This window comes from Netta rufina, assembly GCF_964035555.1.
Source record: "Netta rufina genome assembly, chromosome: 11".
Classification (NCBI taxonomy): Eukaryota; Metazoa; Chordata; class Aves; order Anseriformes; family Anatidae; genus Netta; species Netta rufina.
Window position 1 is genome coordinate 21,230,741 of NC_140134.1, and position 19,138 is coordinate 21,249,878.

General features: G+C 46.6%; 1 protein-coding gene across 2 annotated transcripts in view; it reads left to right on the forward strand.

Moving 5' to 3' along the window:
- Nucleotides 1–3,256: 3,256 nt before the first annotated feature.
- The window catches only part of PIAS1 (protein inhibitor of activated STAT 1), a 54,475-nt gene continuing 38,593 nt past the window's right edge, over nucleotides 3,257–19,138 (forward strand). For both annotated transcript variants that reach the window (XM_084293638.1, XM_084293639.1), the window contains exon 1: nucleotides 3,257–3,287. In XM_084293638.1, coding sequence (XP_084149764.1) covers nucleotides 3,264–3,287 — 24 coding nt within the window. In that variant the 5' untranslated portion in view covers nucleotides 3,257–3,263. The remainder of the gene's footprint in view (nucleotides 3,288–19,138) is intronic.

Here is a 19,138-nt window from a genome sequence, read left to right on the forward strand (position 1 = left end):
AAGACAGTCATTGAGAATCTCTCTTTAAGTGACTTTTAACATTGATATTCAGGATCAAAAACACTTCCCCTCCCTTGCTTTTGAGCAGAAAGCAAGTTTGGACTATTGGAAAAAGGGGAAAGTCTTGGAGACTCAGACTAATGAAAACAACATGTCAGTAGAAAAACTGAATATCTGTATAAGAATGTTATTGTACCCGAACATGGTTCTCAGAAAGTGACTTATGTGACATGGGGCATTTCTGGGGAGGTTAAAGAATAGGAAAATGGAAGATACAAGGGTGGAAGGTAGATTTTGGCCAGTCATTTACTTTACTGCAATCTGGCACAAAGCAGGAAATGAACTTCTGAAAACTGAGAATTTTAAATACCCAAACTATGAATACCCAAACTTTGAATGGTTAACAAAAGCCTTTGATCTTTATTTTCATCCCTCTTCTCCTCCCTTGGCGGATGTTTGTGTGTGTGTGAGAGGTTAAAAGAAGGAAATATTGCAGTTTTTGCTCAGAAAAACAGAGGTGACTAACAAGTGGAAGTCTGTTTTGTAGTTGTTCTTAACCTGCTCTGGTAGCAGCCTTGTTGCACTGCTTGAGGGCCATGTCCTCTTGAAATGAAGACAGAATTGTGACAAATCTGAATGTTGCTATCACCGACAGAACTGCAGTAGAGCTGGAACAACTGAGAGCATCTCTGGAAATTACTGTCTGTTGACAAAGTCTTTTCTTGGCAAAGAAACCATCATTTAAGTCTCAGGAGTAGAGAGGAACAAAGTTTCATTACTTGTAAATAATTGTGTAAAAATAGAAGCACAGATTGTTTTTCACATTAAGTTCCTTCTTCAAACCAAAGTCTATACTGCATTAAAAAAGAAGGGACTATCAAAAGTCTAAACTCAAAAACAAAGGGCCTGTACTAGCTTTGTTTGTAAAAATACAGTACTTCAGGAGGACTATTTTGAACTGAATATTCTGTACCCTCTCATTTAGTTTGCTTCCTTATTTTAATGTATCTGAAGACATTCTCAGCCTGTTTTATTTAAAGCGATTTTTGAAAGAGGACACTGTGGTTTATGGCCATGTGTCAGGTTTGATAGTGTTATGCCATGATTTAGCAAAGCACTTAAGCACATGTCCACATCCCACTGATTTTGGTAGGAAGTGAAGAAGCAGAGAAAAAAAAACTGTTTGCTGTGCAGCAAGCTTCTTTCAGGAAAAAAAAAAAATAAATGAAAAGAGGATTAGTCTTTATATGATCATAGATCTTTTCGCCAAATTCTTTAAATTAGACACAAACTAACATATTAAGATCGTGTTTATTAAACATATTCAATCAATTGCAATGAAATATTCTAAACTGGGCTGGTTCAGACCACTGAAATAGATCAGCTAATTATGGTACATGTGGGTGTACTGGGTAGTCATCTGACTTTATTTTTTTTAGATATCTTGCCTAGCGCCCTCCCCCCTCCCCACACCAGCCTTTTAGACACCATGATAACTCTTCATTACATGCAGTATTAAGCCAGAGTATCTGAGTATCACTTATCAGCCTTTGCTAATTGCTCCTCATTTTCTGAATGTTTTATTCGATATGCCAATGCTGAACACCAAAAACGGTAAAAGAAATCAATGAGAATGGTGGATACTTGGCGTATCTGCAGCAGAAATGGGACGTACACATGACCTGGGGAAGAAAGTGGGGTACCAGAGAAGTCAAAAAATGCACCTGCGACTTTCTGTCAATCTGGTCTTGAGACCAAGCTGGGGAATGTTTCTGGATGAAATGCTTAGAAATTACATGTTTTTGAAGCGATGGAGGTTGTTTTCCCTTGTTCAGAGAACCAGGACTTCGCCTGCATTCTTACTAATAACAGGATGGTATCCAAAAGCTACTTAGTAGAAAGATATTTGATACTGCTATCGCATTTTTTCCTCAATGGAAACTGCCTAATTTTAAATTGTGGCTAACTATTCAGGTCATATGGGAGATATAAATTATAATTCAGTAATAATCATGAGTGGTAATCTCTTCACCACTGATTCCCTGTGTGGCCTCAAGCATGCTTCCTTCAATCTGTAGAGTGGAGACATTAATGCTTTTATATCTGGCAATGCAGATAATGTGAGTGCTTTCTGAATGCATGATGATGAATTTTATAGAAGCTATGGAAAACTAGCAAATTTGGTCTCTATCGCACACTTAAAAGGATGTACAATATTGACCTTGTGTTCCGGAAAACTTTTTCATCCTATACTCTAAGGTGAAGGCCAAGTGGAGAAAGTGCCATGGTGCTCAGTAATTACAGAGCAAGCCACAAGTAGAAGGCAGCCGAATCGAGGCAAGGGGCATGACAGATGCTAGCGTTGAAGCTGATTGACTTCACAACTGCTGCAGTCATCTTGTCAGACAGCATTTTCCCCTCTATATTATCAGGTGTGCTGTTGTACAGCTTCCACCCCAAAACGAGATGACACAGGCAATTACAGATCTTAAAGCTCTGCTCTGGTGCTTTAGGCCTCCCTAAAAAGATGCAAACGGTGGATACTCGCTGCTTTTTGTGATTAAGAGAAAAACCCAGGGAAGCTTGTATGGATTCCCTAAGAATTCTGTGCAGCGGTTCAGGAAAATAAAACTATTTTTGGATCTCATTTTTGGATTCGGGTACCGGGGGACAGAGGGCACCCTGCTCCCTCAGCCCCCGGCTCGCCCCGGGTTGTTTCGCTCCTCAGGCGTTTCAAGCCGCCGCTTCAGTGGCAGGAAACAGAGTTGAGAATTCCCATTTTTAATCAACTTCTAACTGCAGGAATGCGCATCCACCTCTCCCCTCCGGTGCTCCGCTTCGGGAGCCCCGGCACCCCGGGGTGGGGGGCAGCTCTGAGGGGAACCCAGGGACCCCTCACAGCACCGGGATGGAGGGGAGAGGGCTGCACTGTCTGTGTGTGTATGTGCTGGGGGGGGGAAACTTTCCACACTGAGCTCTGCCCGAGGGGCTGTGGGGGGGCTCATCGACCCCCAGCACTAGGAGGGGACGGTGTGTGAGTGAAGGGGGGGCGATCCACCATAGCCCCCCGGGAGGGGAGGCACAAAATGGCGCCGCGATTCAAACGCTGCGTGCCGGGGGGGGGCGAGGCGGGGATGGAAGAAGAAGAAGGAGGAGGAGGAGGAGGAGGAGGAGGAGGAGGAGGAGGAGGAGGAGGAGGGAGAAGGGGGGGGGGGGGGCGGTGTCCCGGCGGGGTTCACTGCGCCTGCGCCCGGCCTCGCAAGATGGCGGACAGTGCGGAACTAAAGGTAGAGCGCAGCGCCCGTCCCCCCGCCGAGCCCCCCGCGGCCGCTTCGTCCCCGCTCCGTGCCCCGGGGCGGGCGGGAGGGGGGGGGGGGGGAGAGGACAGCAGGGAGGCGCTGCTCGGCTTCGCTGCTTCACCGTGGGGAAGGCGAAGGGGTTGTGGAAGGGCCCTAGCTGGCTGAGCGGGGGTTGAGGTGGACGAGAGCGGGGCGGGGAAGGAAGGGAGCTGTCCTCCGCTTCCCTGCCGGGCAGTGCTCCTCGTTTGTGGGGAGCCGCTGTCGTCGCTGCCGGTGGTGGTGGTGGGGACAGCGGCTGGGTGGCCCCGGGGATGGTGTGGAGAGAGGTGGGGGGGAGAAGCAAGGAGAGGGCGGCGGCCGGGAGCCCCAACCCGGGGGTGGGAGCTCAGGGGGTGCTGAGGTGCTGGGGGGGGGCAGCACCGGGAGCCCCGAGAAGTTTCCTGAGGGGCTCCGGGAGCGGCACCGGGCACGGGGAAAGCCGCGGGGTTGGGGGTGTGGGGGCTGACAGGCGGCCTGAGCACGGGTAGGGGTGGTGGGCAGCCCGCGGTGGGGTGTCGGAGAGGGGTTATTTGTGGCCGCAAGGTTCCCAAAGAAAGTTGTTTGTGCCCTAAAAGCCCCGTGGAGAAGTGATTTCTGCCCTAAATGCGTGAAAACTCGGCGGGGGCCGCCAAGAAAGTCGGTGGGAGCCGGAGGGGGATGGAGGGGGGGATGCGGCTCGTCAGGGGCTGCAGGGTGGGTGGCGGGGGACACGCTGTGTAAGGGGGGAAAAAGGAAGAAAATTTATTAAAAAAGCAAAAGTTTCCAGCCGCTTTGCGTTGGCGAGGCGGGGGTGCGGGCTCTGCGGTGCACGGGTGTGTTGGAAAGTTTGAGAAGCTCCCTGCGGCTGTCACAGGGTCGTCGTTCGGCAGGAGGGCTTCGTTTTGGGAGCATTAACTTCAAAACGACAGAGGATGCACGGATCAGAAGTGTACCAAACATAACACAGGCTTCAGAAACTAAAAGTATGACCGGGGAACCTTTTGTCTTTCCCTAGAAGCTCTCAGCTCTCCGTGCACCAGGGGTCCTTGTGCTTTCGTTTTGAGGTGCTTACAGAGCTGGCAGGATGGAAAGGAGGAGAAATATTTTGTGCATGTTCCAACTTTTTGGGGTCTGTGTCTGCCAGGTCAGGACAAACACTTACAATTCCCTTCTGTTCTGTGTTTTTCAGGGTATGTTGCCCCCAAGATTTCTTTTTTCTTTCGAATTACGCTTCCCACATAATGGGATAAAGGGTTGAGATTTGATTCCAGCGTTAAACTTTTGTTAATCTTGGCAAGCCGAGTGGAGTGGTGTGTTTTGGTAGCTGGCTCCAGAGCTTTTGGTGCACAATAGCTGGTTTGGGTACACGTGAGCCTGACCTGAGTGCGGCGAGAAGCAGCAGGAACTAGGGGATAAAGTTTTTCTTTTTAATATGTGGTAAGGTGGCAGGATGGTGGTCCACGGGCAGCGTTAAAAGGCATGGCTTTCCTATGAAAATCAACAACTTATTGATCTCGGGAGCTTTGAAATCTGAAGCCTCTCATCCCTCGCAGGGCCGCCGGGCTCTGTGTCCATCTACGTGTTGCAGAGCTCTCTGCCAGCACGGCGGAGGGGAGAGGCCCGTCCTGCTCTCAGAGCTCTCCTGGAAGTGTGTTGGAGTCTGCTTGTCATCCCTGACTTCTTTATTGATCTCTTGCTGCAACCTGCTTCTCGAGAGCCAGCGGAGGGAAGTTATGATTTTTTTTTTTTTTCTTTAAAGTACTGTTGCTACCTCAGGGATCCGAAGGGTAAATGTCAAGCTGACTAGTTTATTTTCAATCTCACTTCGCCGCTCAGGATATTTAGTGGTGCTTGCAAGCTGGGACTGTAGGAGGGCAGCTCTGCATTCTGTGAAAAGATGTTTTTTGGTAGCTGTGAGGGCTTGGCAGTTTACATAAGGGGGAAAAAAGTTAGTTCATAAATCCATACTTTGAGGACTTCAGCGTGGAGGGGCCTGAATGCATTTTTTCTCTAGTCTGTACAAATTAAAAGAGGTGTGTGGATGCCCTCTTGGGGGGAGAGGGAAGGATGGGGGCGTGACGTTTCTGTGCAGAGTTGTGGCTGTCACACACTGGGTTATTGGGCACTGGGTGAGGTTGGTGCTCCTTGGAAAAACGAGGCTGATGGAGAGCTGTTACCTGCTGCACCCAGCTCCGAGGTATTTGCAGGCAGGAGTACATCCCCAGAAAGCACACTTCTACATTCCTTGGGTTTTGAATGTTGAAAGGAGACGTAGCTAGGAGAGGGTTTGTGATAAAGGCTCTGCTATTTGAAGAATGAGCGGTGAATTCCTTTCATTATTTTAATTTTCTTGGGTAGAATCCTTCCGCGTTTCTCCTCTGATCAATTAGCGAGTGGCATTGATTTTAGATCTAGTGACCTTTAAAACTGAAATCAAATGGAAGAGTTGCACAGTAACTCACTTGGCTGTGCAAGGTGAAGTTTGTCAGAGAAACTTGGTCACATTTTTGTCTCTAAAACTTGTCTTCCTGTGCAAAGAGCCGTGGGGTAACGTGTGGGTGTAGCGTACGTGTGTAAATAGAGCGTGACATACAACACGTGTTGTGTGTCAAATGCACAAGGTAAAATAAAAGGTCTTGCTTCTGTGAAGAAAAATAGCAGTCGTTCTTGTTTGCCACAATTTTAAATCACAAAATAATGTTTTCTGAAATTTGTTCTTACCGTGATCAAGAGTGTTTCAGTCTTTAGCCCCGTTTGAAAATGTTTGTCCTGCTGGAAAAAGAAGAAAATGAGATAAGATCAAACGTACTTTGCAGGTCCCAGACTTGTGAGGTTACTGAATTCCTTGGTGCTCTCGAAGTTTTGGATTAATCGAACCAATGTGTTGTCATTATTGTTGATGAAACAAGGTAACTGCAAAGTCTGTTCTTCGCTGGCTTACCTTCCTAGCTATAGGCAGAGGCATATGTGAATTTTCCTGATCTTAATTACTATTCGTGTATAATTGCGTGCAGACTCTAATTTATCTCCAGGTAAGCTATTTAAAGCTCTTTCTAATTGGAAGGAGTATACTTGAGTGATTAAATCTTTCCTTCAATATTTCTTACATCTCCTTAAATTGGTTATTAGATTGTTGTGATCTTTGCCTTCTCCTCCAGTCTTTTGGAAATCATTACACAGTTTGCAATAATCAATTCAATTATACGTGGATCAAAGAATGAAAAAGAAAAGCTTATGTTCTAGTATTGTCATTCTTGATACTGTCCTAAGAAGCTGCTTTGGAAAGCACACGCTGGGAGGTTTTCTCCTTTGTTCTCTCTCCTTTTAAGAAAGTGCCTTTGGGGATTGGAGAGATCCCTGGTGTGTTTCTTGTTAGACACAATTTATACTTTAAAAAAGAAAAAAAGTGAGCCAAGAGTTTGAATGAAAATTCATAATAGCATTTGCACACAATGGTGATGGAAAACAGGGCATTTAAAAACATGCGGTCGGGCACTACCCCTCCCCTAAATGCAGGGGGGAGTTCGCTGAGGGGAGAAGCTCTCAGGTGGCGGTGGTGTTAGTGCCAGGCAGAGCTCCGGTATGGAAATGTGTCTGTGCTAAATTACATTGTCAATGCTAATAAGCATAAGCTACCTATTTCGGCGTTCAATTAGAATTTTACTCTTCTGTATTATGAGCTATTTTTGCTTAATCCTTTTATAAGTTGCTGGGGTTGCGTGTTTCTGTGATTAAAGGCAATATAATCCACTTTTCATTGTTATGCGAGTCCACGGATTACGTTACTTTCATTCCCATAATTTGGCGTGTTGTCACTGTAATTGTATTTTTACCTGTATTTTGGTCTCAGTATCTTTTTTTTTCCGAGCTTTTGGTCCTCAGCGCTGGAGTTGCAGATATCAGATGACTGAAATTGGCAGCTGGGCATCACTGTTTAGCTGTCAGATTCCCAATCCATAACGCTTCTTTATGGCCGATAAAAACAGATTTGCTTCTTGTATACACGTAAATACGGCGTCAGCACATTTCTCGTGCAAACCCCTCCCAGGCCATCCTGGAAGTGTTTGTAGGCTGTGCAAATAAAGTTCTGATTTATTGCCACTTGTGAGGAGGAGGAGGAGGAGAGGTGTAACAGCCAGTCCTTCGTCGCAGTGGGCTTCTGGTTGGTTTGGGTTGCAAAGGTGTTTAGTGATCGTGGTTAAAAAGCTTAAATGGTAAGAAATGAGCAGGTAAAAAGGTTCCTCATTTAGCTTTATACAGGTAAAAAGGCTCCTCATTTAGCTTTATGCCATTAAAAAAGGGAAAAGAGCCACCCTAGGTATCGGAGAGGCTGAGGACAGCTTGTCTGGTGAGGATGGCTGTGGATCAGCCACAGAAGAGCAGTATTTAAAAGCATCCCTTGAAGCAGCAGGTAGACACAGATGTCTGCAGGTACGGGGGTGTTTGTAGGGCAGCAGCTGATCGGTGTGGTTCATCCTCTCTTCTCGCAGAAGTCAACATCTGATCTTTTTTCTCTTTAGTGCCATTATGGTGAAAAATAAAAGGGAACTTCTGAACGCTTGAGACGTGAGTGCTGTGTAATTGTGCTGAGATAGCCCAGCCCCTGCTGCGCTTCCCTGGTCCTGAGCCACTGGGCTCCGTCCCCTGCAGCAGCTGCATTTGGGGCACTTGTACCTGTCTTGCTCTGACTCGGTGCTTTAGAAAGGTTGCTTGTGGGGCCTTGGGGTCGCCCGTTGTTCAGGGGATTCGTGGCTGGGAAATGGATTGGGTTCTCTTGCAGCTCTTCTTACACGGTGATCCCGGTGTTTGGCCCTTCAGCTCCACGGGGAGGGCTCGCTACCTGCAGGCATCTCGGAAATGTTTGTTTGCTGCCGTGCTTCCACTTCAGAAACTTCTGCTTTGATGTAAGACGTTACAGGTGCCCTTCTGGAGGAAGGCTCTGCTTTATGGGCCTCCATAAAAAGAAATAAAAGTCTCAAGAAAGCCGTGAGTTTGTGAAAAATGTGGATGTGGTTTGATGTGAAGGAGTTGTTGATATTTACTGTGTGTGCTTTGCAGTCCAGCTGCCTCAGCTCGTGCTGTCAGTAAGTAGGAACTTCACCTTCGGGTAACACCCAAACGTGCCTGCAAGAATCAGAAATGTTTGCCCAGGTCTTAACAGGAGACAAAAGGGAAATAGTGTTGTTTGGGTGGCTGCTGGGACGTGCTCGAGCAGCTTTGGAGTCCTCCGTCAAGCTCAGGTATTGATTGTCTCGTTGCTCTGTCACTGCTGCAGCTCTGTGTAGAGCAGTAAGTGTGCATTTGGGCTTTTTTGAAACAAAACCGGATTTCACAATGCAAAAATTGCATATAGTACCTTCACGAAAATAAATGCCCTTCTTAAAAGTAGGTTCTTTTGCAAGTAAAAATGATAGGAGGGGGTGAGGAGAAGAAAGGACTTCTGGTAGTTTACAAAATGGATTTTATTTCTGTAGCTTAACTCGATGCTATCAAAGCTATTTGGAACAACTACAGTCATTGCCAAACCTGTGGCTATTTCAGAATAATTTAGAAGCTTTGGGGCTAAGACAAAAAGTAGAGGATATTTAAACCTTTGAAACGGAGGCTATACAGAGTTGAGGATGCACAGGATGGGAGATGCTGGCTCATCCACACTTGTTCAGATCTTCCAAAACGTTTGGTAGCAGCCAGGACCAAATTAAACCAAGTAACCTTATACTGTTGCTCACTGAGTGCTGTGACATGGACCTTTATTGTCGTTTCTGTTCTTACTCCTTTGCTGATACTCCTGTGTCTGCTACAGTTTTATTGATCCAAGAATTTCTCAGCCAGTTGCTTAATCTTATTCTCCTGCTGGGATTAGGGATGGCACGTCCCTGCTGTTATCTTCCCTCCCTGAGCATGTACTGCAGGGACAGCAGAGCCTCTGTAAACAAGCATCACGTCCTGAGACTAAGGAGATGCCTCAGTCTACTCGTGAGTAAGGCAGGCAGCAGCAGCAGGTGAGTATTACGGGGCTCATCTAGGGTAAGTGAAACAAAGAAATGCAAAGCTGGAACAGAACTAGCCCAAAGGTCAGCCAAAGCTTGACCTTTATGTCTATAGGAGATGATATATGAGAGATTTATACAGGAATTAGAACGATAATTAAGGGAGGAGGAAAAGGAGCATCTTAAATCCATCACTTGATGTGGATAACACGTGAGGCTGTGCAGCAGAGCAAAAACTGTGGATATGGTGAGGTTTGTTTAGCATGGCAAACGTGGTTTCCTTCTTCAGAACAACTTCTTGGCTGGTTTGCCACGTGAGCAGAGAGCTTGCCTCCACTCTCTTGCCACACAAAGGAATTCAGCATCACCTAGGGTGGGACGGTCAGCTGGGAATCATTCAGAGCCGAAACCTCTTGCTTAACCTCATTTATAGTCTTCTGCAAGATGTTCCTCCGCTCCCTCTGTACAGTGGGGTCTAAACTTAATCAGGCTCTTCGACTGAAAACAGCACTTGCTAGCAGGCAAAATGCAAGGTGGGATGGAAATAGCGGTGAGCCTGGTTTTGCTTGGCAATTTGGCATGGGTGCAGCTCACTTTTTGAGAAAACCAGAAGACACACACAAGCAGAGGTTAAATCCAAGAGGGACAGCGTGTTTGGTTCAGGTAAAAACTCGTAATCTGAGCTGCAGAAGTGTGCCGTAAAAAGTTGTGTGGATGAGAAAGTATGAGGAATGAATAGATCAGAACAGAGTTTCTTGAGACTCCCCTGACAAAATGATCTCACTCTTGTGCAGATGTTGTATCTGGTTTCCCTGGTGCAAAATAAGAGGCTTTGAAAGAGTCCAAGTATTTGTGTAGATTTTCTCAGCTTATTGAAAAATCTGTTAGAGACAGCTCTGCTCAGGCTATCTATGGAGTTGTTGGTACACCTATAAATATATTGCACCAAAATGAAAAATGCAGGGACTTGAGCAGTGGAACAGAAACAAAGCTGTTCTTTTTCTTAGCTTCCATGTTGATTTAGCAGTATCTCCGCAGTGAATCTGCTGAGGCCACTTGATGGCAGGACTTCAAATTTTTTTTTAATCAAGTACCAGAGCTATTGTCGGGTTGAATTGCGAGTACTTGGGATAATATTTTTCTAAGGGGTGTACACCCAGGTTTTCGTGCAGTTCTTAATTTTCACTTTTACCTCTTTGTTGCTAAAGCTCGACTCTTTCAGCTGAGAAGTAGCATTTTTGAGAGCTCTTGACAGTGTCATTTGGAAACGGCTAAAAATAGGCGTGGGTTATAAACAGAAGTTTAAGAATATAAGGCCGAGAGTACAGCTAGCCCCGTGCTGTCTCCTTACAGCTTGCAGAAGTGAATGGCTAGGGAAGGGCGAAAGGGGGAAGAGCATGAGAAATAATTTCCCCCCTCCCTGCAATCTTCCTCTGAACCTGCTGGGGGCTGCGAGCGGGGCAGGCTGTGGCAGAGCTTTCCCCAGTGCTCATACAGGTTCCTCCCCAACCTTTCTAAGCTGTTTTTTTTGTTCCCAGCATTTTGACAGGCATTTCTGTTGTTCTGCTGCTGGCTGTGTGAAGACCCTTCTCGTTTCAAGTCTTCTCATTTGAGCTTCGTGCCGTTTGGTGGAACAATGGGGCTGAACAGCTGATCCCTGTCCACTCTCCTTGTGCTCCGTGGCCTTATAAATCGCTGTCGTGTACATCCCTACGTTCTCTATTTTCAAGGTTGAGTAGTCTTAGCTTTTGCCAGATGACTTCTGTCATCCTTCTGTGAACCTTGTCACTTCGAAACTTTTTTAATTTTTTTTTTTTTTTAAGGGGAGCCCACCAAAGCCACCTGCACTTTGCGATCAGGGTGACCCAGGGATTTGCATAGCCTGTAGTGATTTATCGCTTGTCCTGTTTCTTTTTCTAATAATTTCTGGCAATGATTTGTGTGCTGGGCTGCTGCTGAGCTGATGTTTCCGTCTGTCTGTTTATCTTGGGCCCGGAAGCTTGCTCTGGAGTGGGAAAGGTCACGGCAGAGCCCATCATTTCACATGGAGAGCGAGGGCCGCCCGTCTCCACGGGCATCGCTCTCCCTTTACGCGCGTTGGATTGCTTTCGGTCTGAGGTCTTTCAGTGGTTCTTCAGCCTTACAACCACGTTGTTATGTCAGCAGCTCTGTCAACACATTGATTACTTCGTTTTCTAGGTCGTTAACAAATGGGTTAAGCTCCATGCTCCAGCATAGCCCCTGCAGAACTCCACACCTGACCTTCCTCTCTGGTTTGGACAACCTGGACAAATTCATGATAGAAGAACTTTGAATGGCAAGCTAAAGATCTCTGGCCTGTTTATTTTTATTTTTTAATAATGCTCTAAGAATACCTGGTTTGTGTGAGTACTAGGTTTTCCTAGTTTCCTTCAACCTGCACTATTCTCTTGTTTTTAAACATATGTACAACTCGGAGGTGTTGCCAAGCTGTTTTAAGGGGAAGCAGAGATGTGTTGGAACTTGTTCCCTGTGTTCACTTAATTAGATAAGTTTTTGTGAAACGTACTTCATGTTTCCCAGCATACATTCACATAGCTCAGTGAAGGACTTGAGCTAAATGTTAGTTGAAGCACTGCTTCATTCCTTGAGCCCTTTGTTATTTTTTTTTCCTGATACAAGGCTGCTCTTCTCTTTTGATACAGAGGCTGAGCAAGGCTATGAAATAATGCGATGCTTACAACTTCTTTACCTGGAAATAGAAGCTGTGTGTTACCGAGCGAGTGCATCAGGAGGCAGAAGGGTGAAGATGCTACTAAAATGCTGGGCTGAAACCCAGAAGATGCTTCTTTTGCCATGAGATCCTAACTTTTTTTTCCTTACTGCCCCTGACCCACGTGTGTGAGAAGGGGCAGGCAGAGTCCAAGTGCATGGACATGGGAAAGTCATTATTTGGATGACATTAATGAGCTACAAAAGGCTTGTATATATGCAAATTCCTGCTCAGAGAGGGGTTTGGATGAGTGCAGCTGATGAGGTGGGGCAGTGGTTTGGTGGCTGGAGCAGTGTCCCCCCATCCTGCCCCCTGCCTGGGGCTGGGAGGGCGAAGGAGCTCTGCCTTTGGGGCGGTGCTGCGGGGCCGCCCCGCGCCCTCCGCTTCCACTTGCTCAGGATTTCCGTGGAAGTTTCAGCTCGCTATCAAAGTTTTCTTAGGCAGCTCTTTCAAGCCTGGCTGTTCTCGCGGGGAAAGCCAAGTTAAACGCCGGATCGTTTCTGGAGTTTACTCGCGATGGTTTTAATGTATTTTAGATCATAGGCGTGGCTGGAACTTGGCTTATAAAACCCTTCATTCCATCATGCGGCTCGGTTCCAGGCAGGGCAGGGGTTATTGTGTGAACGGATCAATTTTCTTCGGTCTTGTTTTGATCCTGAGAAAAATGCAGTGCTCGAGGGATGAAGCAGCGGGGCAGGTGTCGGTGTGCTGAACTGATGGTGTGGGGAAATGGGGTGTCCCTCGCCCCGCTGAGCACGGATCCCTGGCGTGTCCCCGTAACGCACACCGGCATGGTTTTGGAGGGAGTGCTCCTATAGGCCCCGTCTGCGCTGTGTGTGCCAGGAAAATATTGCATAGGGAATGTATTCTTAGCTTGCTTTCTAACTCACTGCTGAATGTTTTGTCCTGGGATTAATCACGGCTAACTAATGGGTTCTTAAGCGCTGCGTGCTCGTCTCCAAGCCTGGAGGTGACACGATGCAGTTAACACACAAAAAAGTTCATTTTTCTATTGTAGACATCCCCGGAAGGCAGGAGGACAGCACCTCAAACTCTGCAGGGCGAGGTTGGCTTGGGGGTTAGGATCAGCTCTCTGAGGAGTCTGGATGCCTCTTGGCAGCCTGTGGCTGTCTGGTGGTGTCACTTGAAGCTTTTCTTTATCCTCGTCTGAATGCAGAAGAAAGGCAGGAAGGTCTGCTTCCTCTCCTATTATTCCATCATCTCTCTGCATTTTTCATAGTGAGAAGAAACCAGTCGTGGCGGGGGCTATGAAAAACGGAGCTTCCTGCTTTCTCTGCCTTTGTCCCCTGCCTCTTTTTAGAGGGGTGGCTTTCCCAGGCTCTGGTGGGCTGCTGCCCACCGTGCTGGGATCGCCGTGATTCCTGCCAGTCGTGGGGTGGTAGCACCGGGAGCATCCACTGCAAAAATCATCCACATCTTGATAACTGGACTCACCCAGGATCCTGAACCTGGCTCGGTAGGGACTAGTGAGGTTGTGGAAGCAGGAGGTGAGCTGCAGAGTTCAGCATCTCCACCTGCCTCTGGACGAGTGACATAAGGGTTGTTTTGTTTTTTTTTTAGCCAGGGACTCATTCTGCCTCTACAGTAATAAATGCATTTTGGCACTTCAGAATTGATCTGCCTCCATCTGATGTAAACGTGAGTTCTGTGTCGTGTTGTTGCATGCAATAAATAATTCATTTTTTTTAATGCGTCCCTCCAGTTAGGAATAAATTAGCTTTTAGTGTACATTCAACAGCTCTGTAACCCGTCAGACCTGTGATTTGTGTTTCGTGTTGTGCTGTGACTGACAGCGGTTCTGCAGCGTTTGGAAAACTTTCCTCTGGAGTTACTGGGTGGCCACGTGTGGCTCAGGCACAGCTTTCCTGCTGGCACCCTGTTGCTTCTCTTTAGATGCCTTATTGAGACAGGACATCAGGTGGGTAAGAGTGACTTCCCTGGGCGACTTGGGGCTGGTCGGATGTGCAGCCCTGTGCATTCCTCCAGTAAATGTCACAAGTCCTGTTCCAGTGCTGGACCATTCCCCGATTGATGCCCTCTCCTCGTTTGCTAGAATAAGCCTGAAATCCATCCCTCGTTGAGGCAGAGGAGAACTTTCCGATGAGCTGTGCTTTGGGAGCACCGATACGCAAACTCCAGGCTTCCTCGGCTTCCAGCAGCGTTAGGCAGCCCCTGCAGATCAGGGGAGATGATGTTTCACTGCGTGGTGCACCTTACCTGATACTCCGAGGAGCAGTACAAGGAGAATTTCTCACTATTCAAGCTTTTAATTCGTCCTGACGACTCACTGCCATATGCCTGCTTAAAGAGAGTGTGTGCTTTGGCTTCCTTACATCTTTCTGTGTACGCCTCTGAAGGCCATAATGGGAGACTTTTAAAAATAAAGGAATCGTGTGCAGAATGACTAGCTTTTTTTTTTTTTTTTAATTAAGAAAAAATAAGACTATATTGATGCCAGTATGATTGCTTGATGGAATATTTGTTTTTCAGTTTATTGACACAGTGGGAACTTTTGGCTCCACTGCTTATTTCTGCCATAACAATTAAGACTAATTGTTAGTGGTAATAAATTATTATCCTCGGTGGACCTGTATTAGAAGGGAGTAGGGTATTTGGGCAGTGTATTTCGTAAGTATTTGGTGTCAGGAGATTTATTTCCTTTGGGTTCCGTTTCTCCCTTTGGAAAGGGAAATCTTTTAAAGATAAATCACCGAGCGTTCCCCACGCACGACGTTTTATCTGATCTCTGACTTCCCTGGTCTTCGCTTCCTCCGGAGCTTCCTTTTCCCAATTTTCTCTTGATGGACTTGCTGTTGCTGCCGTCCCTTGTATGCTCACGTGGCTGCAGATGAAAGCACCAAACACTTTGATGCCTTTGGTGAGAACAAGGTGGTGCTGCCTCGTGGTGCACGATGCCCTTAGCTCTGTGCCCAGATCCTGCCTGGTGCTTGCTGCCTCCCTGGGGGCACATTTCTCACAGTGGAGCTTTCTGAGGAGGGTTGCTTTAAAATCTAATAGGAGATGCTAATTTTATCACATGGCATTTTGGCTTTTTTTTATTTTTTATTTTAATGAGAATTGTGAACGGATTATTCCAGTTTTTTAATTTTCCTTCTCTGGGGGCACGATTGGTTACTTTCAAGGGAAAGGAGAATCAATTACAGGCTGGCTTCAGTCTGCTGTTCAATATTTTGCAAATCGTTATCCAAATTTAATATGGTTGCTAATGAAAACTTTTTTCAGATGTCAGTATGAAAGTCAGTCGTGATGCAGCCTCTATCTTGTGTTATGCCCTAGGAAAATGGGGCAAATGAGGGAGGAAAACTCCCCAAACAACAAAACAGTAGCTCACAGAAGTCTGTTCTAGGCATCTATGTGTATAATTTCATACCCTGAAGTGTTATCTCAGATGAAGCTAACTGAATAATGAAGCTTGCAGTGGACAACCAACTCTGCAGCACTTGCTGGTAACTTAAGGCATGTGCAGAATAAGGCTCTGTGCAGTTCTGTAATGTATGGAAGTAGTATTAAAAAAAAAAAAAAAAACTTGCATGAAAACCTGCATCTATGATGGCAATAATCCGTTTTACTCAAGTGATGCTGAAGTTAGCTGGCATGCATGAAGGAATGATGCCTGTCGATGCAGTGCAGACTTAAATAGCTTTTGCAAGCGAATAACAAAACCAAGAGCAGGAGTGGAAGTCCTGAAGCTGTTGCCTGGCCTGCTGCGAGGAGGGTCTGTGAGCTGCTGGTGGGAGCCGCCTCTTTATCCTCGCTGCAATGCGAGCGCATTCATCGAATTCCAGGTGCATTCTTCCCCAGCTCTCCTTTGGAATCGACTTCCAGCAGCTCCACGTGCTTCAGGCAGATATTTGAGATATTTAGGAACTACCCAGAGCTTCATTCCCTAGGGTTCTGCTGACAAACAATAGCCGAGCAGACCCTCGCTTGGTAATTCAAATCTGGAAATCCCCAATCAGTCCAATTGTTTATGTAACCATTGTTTGTTTTAATTGGATGTTAAAAAAAAGTGTATTTTCCTTTTTGACTTAAATCACTGGGTTTAGGAATAAATGCGTGTTGATGTCCCATATGGCTTCCAGAAGCTGAAACTTCTTGGTCCTAATTTTTGTTGCTTTTTTTTTTTTTTTTTTTTGGTTAAGTGAATAGATAATATTTTGGACTATTGTTGAATGCTGTGGAAGTTATATTCTGATTTTTATTTTTCCTACTAGTGTAGGCTTTTTGAGTTACCCCTTAAGTTAGAATAGGACACTCTGCGTTCAGGCAGGTCTTTGGCCAGCTGTGTTTGCGGCTGGCTTGGGCTCCGCTGAAGTTTATTGCGTTGGAATTAGCTCTTCTGTCAGCCGGTTGGAAGGCTTAGTTAAGGATAAGAACACGGTTAATAAAAAGTAAATTTGTCTGGCAATGACCCTCTCCCAAATAGCTGCAAATAATTGTCTTCATAATTAGCCTTAGGTGTAAGCTGTTTGTCTTGAGAGGCATGTTGTTTTGTATCCAGAGATTGTCTAAACTAGCATTTCTGCAATTACTTGTCATGAAAATTATGCTAGCGCATAGCTCTGTAAAAATAATTCCCATCTGCAGGGATAAATACACGAGGGACAATTAAGGCTGAGCGCGGCTGAAAAAACCTTTTGAGTCTCCAAGACCTGGAATGAAGATTACTACTGTCAGCAATCTTATTTAATAGCAAACGTACTAATATAGCTCACCTAGTGGATCAAATCTCTTGAGAACCATAAAACTTTTGTTACGGATTAAGATAAAAATGGGCCTTGCTTTAAATCAAACCCGACTGAAACTTGATGGGAGCGTCGGGCAGGCTTCCTGCAGCACAGCCAGCGTGTTGGGGTGCTGCTGTGTGGGTTTTACCTGTACCATGTTAAAAGAATTTGGGGTTTGAGTGGACAGGCATTGAAGTGGCATTTCGGGCACACCGTCTGTTGTGCTGTGCTCTTGCCAGAAGCATTGGGAAACGGCATGGAGAGGAGATCCGGGGGCAGTCCCCTGCAGTCATTTGCCAGGGGGTGTGTGTCAAGGCTTTTAGAGGGTATGTCACGTTTCTGAGACCATAACGAATACTCTACCACATCAAAAAAAAATATATAAAAAATTTATATAAACAGCACCCAGCAGCTTGAGCTTTGCATCTCACTCACTTCACTAGCATGGGAAGAAATATGTGAACAGAGGAAAGTCCTGAATACAGCACCTGACCTTAGGAAGCCCACAAAAGGAGATGAAAACAGCCCGGATTGACTGCTGGTGGCATTTGCAGTGTACGATCATCACACTGATGCGCTCCGAGCGGATTAAAATGATTTGTGTTGCCAACTGGGTGAACGTGGAGATTTGGTCACGCAATTGTGAAAGGTTCTTTATGAGCACAGATAGAGTGGGCAAACACCGAGTGCTGCTTAACCAAAGAAACCCTATCTCCCTCTGCGTGTAATAAAAGGCAAATAAAATTTGTACCTGCCATTGGTTTGCACCTATTCTTTGAGTGCTGCCTCCTTGCCAAGCCGTGGGACGCACCACGCTGGCCGACAGCTGAGTTTCTCATTATTAAACCAAGAGGCTCCTTCCAGGCTGCAGCGCGTTGCATGTTTACGGCCGTTCTTCTGGGCTTTTGCCTCCCTTCCCTCCTGAATTACTGTGACTTCAACCTTTTAGTGGTTTGGTTGCATTAGACAAACGCAGGGAGTTACAACCTGTCACAGAGGCGCTTGAGCTTCCATGAGTCGCTTGTTTCACTCCCTCTTGCTGTTTTTCTGTGGACTGATTTCTTTTTTTTTATAGTTTCACCTCGATAGTTTCCTTGCGCAAGTCTTGCAGATAGAAACGAGGGGATGCGCCTTCATAAAAGACGGGAACATTTTTACCTTCGTGGTCTCTCCTGTTCCCAAATCTGACGTGTCGAGGAGCCCAGGAGCTCAGCCTGTGAGAGCAGAGGTAGCTCGTGCGCAGCTTTCTTCTCCAGAAGATTTATGTCACGGGTTAAAGAGCCTGTTCATGGCGTGCAGGAACTCTCCTGTATTTTTACAGCTGGATGTTGGGAACACGCTGAGATTAATTCAAGACCATTTCCATAGTAATCTAATGCTTCCTAGTCCCTTTTGTTAGGGGGGGGGAAAAAAAAAAAAGAACAATGCTGGTTCTTTCTTCTTTTTCTCTCTTCCGCCTGGTGCGAGGTGTGTTCTACTTTTCTTCCTCCTCCAGCATTGGTGGTGACGGTTAGGGAGCCGTGCAGGACCTGTTGCATAGCTCTAGGCACACGCTGTGGTGTGGTACCCAGCCAAATGGTGCTGGTTGTCCTGGCAGATATTTCGAATGCGTTTTGGAGCCTGTTCACAGCTTCTGGTTACCATAAGCATCCGGAAATAACTGCAGTTCTCCGGATAGGTCCTGGGGCTGATCCCTGGCCATGGAGAAATAACCCCTTCCAGAAAGCTTTCGGCTGATGGCTGGGGCTCTAAATGCTGCTGCTCCGAGTGGGTCAGGGGCTGCAAAATGCACGGTGACACCGCGGTGTGTGCCAGGCTTGTAAAAACCTAACCTCTAGACTTAAAGTTTTCATGCCTGAGCTTTTGGTATAGCCACTGAAGGAGCAGCAATGCGGGAAGGAGCTGGGGGCAGAACGCCCTTTCCTATCGCCAGCCTCGGGGGAGAAGTGGGTGGCTGACGAAGGATCATGCCCGTGGGTTGCTTTTGCATCCTGAAGCTGTTTTCTTTCAGCCCTTGCCATTTACCTGAAGCAGGCGTGGAGCAGGATGGATGCCCCCTTGGCTCCAGATGGGGTGGCTGAGCTCGGTTTCCTCAGCGGGCAGGAACTGGATCAAGTGCTTGGGCTCCTGGCAGGGAGAGCCACGGCCCCGATTTGGGAACAGGGGGGAAATAAAGCAGCCTCGGGATGCTTCCGTGACCCTCCTCCCTGATAAATAAAACGTGGTGGCTTCTCTCGGGGCACCCAAGGGCTCTGCTGGCTTCGGGAGCCCTGGGCGAGGGGCTGTGGGTTGGGGGGATGTTTGCAAGCA